Raw genomic sequence first — 8,082 nt, 5'->3', positions numbered from 1 at the left:
GTTGCAGCGCTCCGCCAGTGACATGGCGACCGTAGATCAAGGCAGATCAAGGAAGCGCTATTTCACAGAAGCAGAAGTTGAGGTACCTGTGGGTGAGGTGGAGAAATGAAAGGAAGTGCTTTTGCAAAACAAATAAGAGAAAATCCACAGAGTGGCACAGCGTTGCTGAAGCCGTCAATGCTGACTTCTTCAGAGAGATCTGTGGCGGATATAAAAAAAAATGGTCTGACCGGGATTCAACTCCCGGGTGAAAGTCACGCACGCTAACCCATCAGCCAAACGGAGATCTGCCTTGGCCAAGTAGCCAGGGCGCGTGGTGAATCGGGTCACAGTGACAGGACACACACTGTCACAGACGCATGACGTCCTGTCTCAATCTGTCCCCCTGCTGATAGTCAGCATTCCTTATTCTGCACTTTGGGGGGGGGGGGGGGGGTCTTGTTCTGTGTGAACATGAAGCGGTACAAGTGATGATGCTGCAGGATTTCATAATTGTATCTTCCCAGCAGCAGCACTGCAGGTGTTCTCCATGTCCAACATGTGTGTAAGCCAGGTCCTTAGTCAACTTAAAGTTGCGCACATTTTTCCTCCAAGTTTTCTTTCATAAATCCCAAAGTTTGTGTGGAAAGTTGCTTACGCAGTTTTCCGACCCCGTTTTGTGTGTAAGCTAGCTTGATAAATGAGGCCCTAGGTCCTGCTGGGTCAACTGACCCATTCTACCCCGTAAGCGACCCAAACCAGCACCTCGGATTAATCTCAATGAATCATTTGAGAAGGTCAGCGATATTAAGTCACATTGAGGCGTTTCTTCTCCTCCTCACAAGGTTAGAACACCTGAATGGAGTGGCTCCGCCCCCTGAGGTGCTGATCTTTGTAATCTGTTTATCTGTGCTCTTCAGCCACTGTAGCTAATCTGCATGGGGACATTGGGTAATACCCTTACATAACGTTTCATCTCTGCAACAGCCTGCAGCTGAACTTCACAGAAATAAAACGTCTTTCTCATGGCTCAGGTGTTATTCCCGTATAAGGTCATAATGTTCTGGTCACCCAGAGCTGCTGATGTTCCCCACGTTTTATGGTTTATATTGATTTAAGGCAGACCTCAATTCAAAAAGGATTACAGATGATGATACAGTCCTAACCTTCGTCCTCTGGAGAAGCAGGAGGGCGGGGGGTGAGGAGGTGTGGCCTGGGGCATCAGGAGCCCCCCCACCTGTTCTGTGTGTACTCAGAGTTCATCCCTCTGTTGGAGGGAAGCAGGCGGAGTCGATGATGTTTTTGTTCCATCTTGTAATGGAGTGGTTTGGTTCTGGTTCCTTCGGGGCCAAAAGGAGAACCTGCTTCTATTTTTAATGGATCAGAAACATTTGGATGTGAAGAAATAATCCGGATTCTCGGTAAGAGGAATTTTATTTTGTTTCGTAATTATTAAAGACCAGAGTGTTTTTTTTTTCTGTCCTCCTGAGTGACTAGTCCCTCAGAGTCCCTTGTGCAGTTTGAAGACCTGCTTTGGTTGTGCAGAAATGCCCGGAGACCAGTACCAGGTGACCCGTCTGAAGCTCTCTCACAGCCTCTGCAGTCTGACAGAGAGCTCCGACGGAGGCCCCGAGGACGAGGGGGGCGGCTCGCTGCACCTCACGCCTCTGCAGAAGCTCACCACGGCGCTGTGCAAAGATGAGAAAACCATCAAGGAGCTGATCATCGGCCGCAGGGTGGGCTTCTACAAGGTCCGAGGGGAGATCGGCTACGGGACCTTCTCCAGGGTCAAACTGGCTTTTCACGCGCTGACCAAAGGTAGACCAACATCGTGAGAGGAACCATAAAACTTCCAGTGGTTGGATTTGTTTTCCTTTTACAAAAACAAAAGATTCTCTCAGAACTGTGGATAGACCGATACTCCAGGCTGACATTTACCACTTATGATACCGACATCAGCCGATACGCCACTCTGGTAGCGCTGCTGGCAGCTGGGCGCTACTGCAGATGTCTGCCTAAAAACCGCTGTAAAACATTAACATCAGTTCACTTTTCATTTACAGGATTAGTAAATTTAATAATTTTCTGTATATTCTTTCTGTGTTGATTCATAATCATCTTTTTTCTTATTTAACACAGTGAAGTAATTAGATATTGTTTTCCTGACATGTTTCGGCCTGAACTCGTCTTTAAAGAGCAAGTCACTCCAAATCAACATTTATTTTGCTGATAAACTATGTAAATGAGTGTCTGATCGTGCTGCAGACAAATGTAGTCAGTAATTTGGCACTTAAGTGCATCTTAGTTAAAATTTAAATATTCTGCCTAAAACTGTCAGGGTTGCACCGTCGTCAGGTAAAAACTCAGCACCGCGTTTGAATTTAAATCTGATGTTGCTATTGGCTAAGAGGTACACTATAATGTTAGATGGTACATTATGATGTCACAATGTTGTGTGTGTGTGTATTTGTTAGCGGCTCCACCCTCTCGGTCTGCTAGGCAACAGCATTTGTTGAATTTTTCAAACAGGAAGTGGGAGTTGAGTAAGAATCTGGTAGGGGTGACTTGCTCTTTAAAAGATAAAGGCGGAATTTAAAGAGCAAGTCACCCTCTAATCAACTTTTTTTTGTTGATAAACTATATAAATGAGTGTCTAATTGCTCCGTAGACATGTTCAGTCAATAATTTGGCACTTTAGTTAATCTTAGTAAAAATTTAAATTATCTGCCTAAAACTGTCAATGTTGCACCGTCGTCAGGTAAAAACTCTGCACTGCATTTGAATTTAAATCTGCCATCGCTATTGGTTAAGAGGTACACTATGATGTTAGATGGTACATTATGATGTCACAATGTTGTGAGTGTGTGTATTTGTTAGTGGCTCTGCCCTCTCGGTCTACTAGGCAACAGCATTTGTTGCATTTTTCAAACAGGAAGTGGGAGATGAGTAAGAATTTGGCAGGGGGTGACTTGCTCTTTAAGACTTGGTCAGTTTATGGAGTTGTTTGATTAACTGGTTAAATGTTTGATTTTAATAAAGATCAGATTCAGAAATGTGCTTCCACTGTTATTCCAAACATTTTAGGTCGCAGATAAGGTGGAAAATACCTAGATATTAGTCGTGAAAAAATCTGCAATCAGCTGAGCATGACCTCTGCTTATCGACATCGGCAACAGAGAAACTCATTTCAGTTGACCTCTACTTAGAACATGTTACTGAGTCATTGTAACTGAATTTTATTTCTATAACACTCATCACAGAGAGAGAATCACAAAGTGCTTCACAGAGATAAACAAAAACAATGCATAAAGTCATAAAACCACAATGATCCTAAAATCCAAACCGGAAATATCCTGAATCTGAATGACTGCCAGATCAATTCACAGCCTGCATTCCAGTCTTACGAAAAATGCCCCAGCCTGACCTCTTTCTGCCCCCTACAGACAAAGTGGCCCTGAAAATCCTGGACCGGATGCGACTGGACACTCAGGCTCAGCGCCTGCTTTCCCGGGAGATCAGCAGCATGGAGTCCCTACAGCATCCCAACGTTGTCCGTCTGTACGAGGTCGTGGAGACGCCCAGCCGCCTCTTCTTGGTGCTGGAGTACGCCAGCGGAGGAGACCTCCACAACCGGATCTGCACCGAGGGAAAACTGTCCGACAACAGCAGCAAAATCACCTTCGCCCAAATCCTCTCTGCCGTCAAATACATGGTGGGTTTGTGTGGAGTCGGATCACAGATCAGCAGCAACTTAAACAGCAAGCTGTTAGCTGAGCTATCCGTGTTGCTTCAGTATTAAATTCAATTCAAGATTATTTATAAATCACCAAATCAAGACCAGAATCATCTCAAGGGCCTTCAAACAGTAAACATTCCAATACAGGTCAGGTTATTAAGCCAATCAGTAAAAAGTTTCCTAAATAAGGAACCCAGCAAGTTGCATCGAGTCACTGACTAGTGTCAGAGTCTTTACAGCAATCCTCATTCTAAGCAAGCATAAAGCGACAGTGGAGAGGAAAACTCCCTTTTAACAGGAAGAAACTTCCAGAGGATCCTGGCTCAGTATAAGCAGCCATCCACCACGACTCACTGGGGATGGAGAAGACAGAGCAGACACACACACACACACACACACACACACACACACACACACACACACACACACACACACACACACACACACACACACACACACACACACACGTAATGTGTCTACAGTTATATTGTGATGTCTTAGTAAATATTCTATTCGGTGAAAGATAAACTTTATTGTATTTATCCTAGTGAATCTATAATTAAACGGATAAACTAGTAGTAGCACATCAAAAGTCAAGGAAACCAAAAGTTATTATCAGGAGAGGGAGAATGTTTAAGTGGTTAGCAGCAGTGTGCTAGACGATGGCCCCCTCCATGAGGCCACCACAGCTCAGCAGAACATCATTGTAGCTTCTTCTGGGGAGAAAAACACTTAGAGAAAAAATAAAGTTAACAGCTGAAATAGCAGAAAATAATACAGTTAAAGAGCAGATAGTAGAAGAAAGTAGTCGAGTGTGGAAAGTGGTCAGTGTGTCCTCCAGCAAAGCCTATAGCAGCATAGCTATAAGATCTGCCTCCCATCCTATTTTTAGATATTCTGGGAACCACCAGTAAACCTGCAGTCTGAGAGCGAAGTGCTCGGTTAGGAACGTATGGAACAATCAGATTACTGATGTATGATGGAGCTTGATTATTAAGAGCTTTATATGTGAGAAGAAGGATCTTAAAATCTATTCTGAATTTAACAGGTAGCCAATGTAGGGAAGCTAAGACAGGAGAGATATGATCTCTTTTTAATTCTCATCAGAACTCTAGCTGCAGCATTTTGGACAAGCTGAAGACTTTTGACTACATTCTGTGGACTTCCTGAGAGTAATGAATTACAGTAATCCAGTCTTGATGTAATAAATGCATGAACTAGTTTTTCAGCATCACTCCTGGAAAGGATGCTTCTAATCTTAGCAATATCCCGAAGGTGGAAAAAGGAAATCCTACAAACCTGTTTAACGTGGGATCTGAATGACATGTCCTGGTCAAAGATAACACCAATGTTCCTTACTTTGTTCTCGGAGATTAATGTAATGCCATTCAGGTCAGGTGATTGACTAAGCAAATTCTTGATGCTCACATACTTGGATGGCCACTATTTCCTCCATGACTTCGGATAAAAATGGAAGGTTAGATATTGGTCTATAATTCATTAGGTCATCTGGATCCATAGAAGGCTTCTTAAGTGAAGGTTTGATTACAGCAACCTTAAAATCTTGTGGTACATATCTATTTACTAAGGATAGATTGATTATATTTAGAATGGGGCAGTAACCAAAGGAAATGCTTCTTTAAATAATTTGGTTGGGATTGGATCCAAAATGCAAGTTGAAGGTTTAGATGAAGCTAATATTTTTGATAACTCTGAAAGCTTAACTGGATCAAAACGGTTCAAACACAGATGAGGTTCTACAGTTACCTCTGATGCTGCCTCACTTACTGAGGAAGAAGAAATCGCATTAGGGAGGATGCTAAAGATTTTGTTTCTAATAGAATTAATTTTACTTGTAAAAAATCCCATGAAGTCATTGCTGCTGAGGGCTAAGGGAATATATGGCTCAGAGCTATGATTCTGTGTAAGTTTAGCAACTGTACTGAAAAGAAATTTAGGATTATTCTTATTCTCCTCAATTAATGCTGAAAAATAAGCAGTTCTAGTTTGTTGAAGCTTATTTTTATAAAGCACAAGACTATTTTTCCAGGATAGGTAGGCCTCCTCATGGTGCGTAGAGCGCCATGTTCTCTCCAATTTCCTAGAGTTTTGTTTTAAGGCTCGTAAATGAGAGTTAAACCAGGGAGCCAACTTCCTGTCCCTAATTACCTTCTTTTTTAAAGGGGCAACATCATCTAATGCCACACGTAAAGAGGAATTAACATGATGAACTAAGGCATCAATTTGTGAGGGGCTAGAACTGAAAATATTGCCCTCTGCTACGTTACTCTGAGATGCTGAGGACAGTAAAGATGGAACAGTTGATTTAAAAGACGCGACTGCGTTGTCAGATAGAGACCGACTATAATGAAATTTACTTTCATGTCTCGAAAACTCAGTTATAAAAAACTCAAAGGTTATCAGAAAGTGGTTCGAGAGGACTGGATTATGTGGAAAGATTGTTATTTCCTTACACTCAATGCCATAAGTCAGAACAAGGTCCAATGTATGATGGCAGGAGTGGGTGGAGCTATGTATTCTTTGAGTAAAACCAATTGAGTCTAAGATATTACTAAAGGCTACATTGAGGCTATCATTTTCAATGTCCTCATGAATGTTGAAATCCCCCACTACAATGACCTTATCAGTATTTAGCACCAAATCAGATAAAAAAAATCAGAGATCTGATCCAAAAACTCAGAGACAGGGCCTGGAGGAACAGAAACAGGTGTACAGGTTCTGGGCCTCCGTCACCACATCTGACAGCAGGATTCATAATACAAATGTAAGGAAACAATCGTTTGTTATATCCCCTTTGAAGGTGGCTTCCTGAACATCCTCAGTTCTTAGAAATTGTGTTTATTTCCTTCAGGACAGATTCACATGGAGTTCTGTGATCATTTGCGTGGAATTCTCTGGTTAGTTCCCAGCATAAACATCACCAGCTGCAGTCAAATGCATTACTGCGGGAGGGAGTCGTCGTTATGTGGAAAACCTGCTGTGGTCTCTGGTATAAATGAATTCCTTGTGAGTTGTGAGTGAGTGGCCCACATTTGTGGGAGTATTTTGTGGTATGGTATCTCATAGAATATGTTGATTCTGAATGGAAACTAGGACTGGGCGATATGGCCTAAAATCACTATCACGATATATTGAGGATTGCACCTCGATAACGATAAATGAGGACAACTACAGGTATGCAGAAACAAAAGTTGTCCACTAGATGGGGCTGGCACGAGTATTATGTTGAGTCCGATTTTTACGTGACTCAAGGTGGTGCAGCTCCTTGAAAGCACATGAACGTTGCCGACCTACACACACCTTTTCATTTTTTATTATCTAATTTATTGACGAGGGAAACATCATCACGAGAAGAGTCGGAAATTTCGATAACGATAAATTTTGGATTTATTGCCCAGCCCTACTGGAAACTAAAGGTTTTCTGACGAATGTAGTGGGGTGTACTCATTTATGCTCGACCAGCTGCTCCTGCTTAGTTCTGGGCCGATTCCCCACCGTCCTCATCAGTGAAACCTCACCAGTGACCACCAAGAGCTTCGTCCAACGAGACTGACAGTCGGCTTTAGTCTCTTCCATTTTCTAACAATTGATCCAACAGCTGGTTTATTTTCACCAAGCTGCTTGGCTATTGCCCATAGCCCTTTCCATCCTTGTGGAGTTCCACAATTTATTCTCTGGTGTCTTGACAGCTCTTTGGACCAGTGGTGATTTTGTTTTTTTCATTTAGTTGTTTGACTAAAGTTCTCCTTAATTTTATATATATATATATTTTTTCTTCTAATGAACTAATTTTCAACTTCTGGAAAGGAAATGTTAACAGCTACTTGAAACCTAACCTTTATATCAATAAATCTCTAGTTATAATTGTCTTAATAACAGTAATTCATGGAAAATACCTAAATAAACCATGACATTTTGAAATTTTGTCTCATTATTAATAAAGTATAATTTATATTTACATCAGTATAATGCCCAGTAGTTGTAAACATGACAGGAAATGACATCATACTATCAAAGCTTTAATAGATGTTCCTCATGTAATGCAGGGAGGTAAACTAAAGGTAAGAAAGTTTTTCTGCACAGGTCTACTAAGGTGAATGTTTTCTCCTTGCTAGAACACCGAATGCTGATATTGAACGTAGCGCCACGAAAACAATACAACAACCAGATGTGCAGATCTGCGCATTCAGTTGGGTTCAGTTCAGCTCCACCCCCACCAACGCTCGCTGCTACCACAGTAGCACCTTTATAACTGGTCCTTTCCTCCTCTAGTCCCGCCTGTTCCATTTGCTGATTGGTTCTTTTTCCGTTCCCCTATCTTTTCTGTTTTCTGATTGGATTTTCGT

The 8,082-nt window shown here is 42.0% G+C and overlaps 1 protein-coding gene across 1 annotated transcript in view; it reads left to right on the top strand.

Annotated features, from left to right (window-relative positions):
- Positions 1-431: 431 nt before the first annotated feature.
- nim1kb (NIM1 serine/threonine protein kinase) overlaps positions 432-8,082 on the top strand; it is a 10,891-nt gene continuing 3,240 nt past the window's right edge. The window contains exons 1-3 of the mRNA XM_054744661.2: positions 432-1,400; positions 1,525-1,797; positions 3,423-3,691. Coding sequence (XP_054600636.2) covers positions 1,527-1,797; positions 3,423-3,691 — 540 coding nt within the window. The 5' untranslated portion in view covers positions 432-1,400; positions 1,525-1,526. The remainder of the gene's footprint in view (positions 1,401-1,524; positions 1,798-3,422; positions 3,692-8,082) is intronic.

Source organism: Nothobranchius furzeri, chromosome 6 (assembly GCF_043380555.1).
Source record: "Nothobranchius furzeri strain GRZ-AD chromosome 6, NfurGRZ-RIMD1, whole genome shotgun sequence".
NCBI classification, from domain to species: domain Eukaryota; kingdom Metazoa; phylum Chordata; class Actinopteri; order Cyprinodontiformes; family Nothobranchiidae; genus Nothobranchius; species Nothobranchius furzeri.
The sequence above is the reverse complement of the archived record's forward strand: the minus strand, read 5'-3'. Positions and strand labels throughout refer to the sequence as shown.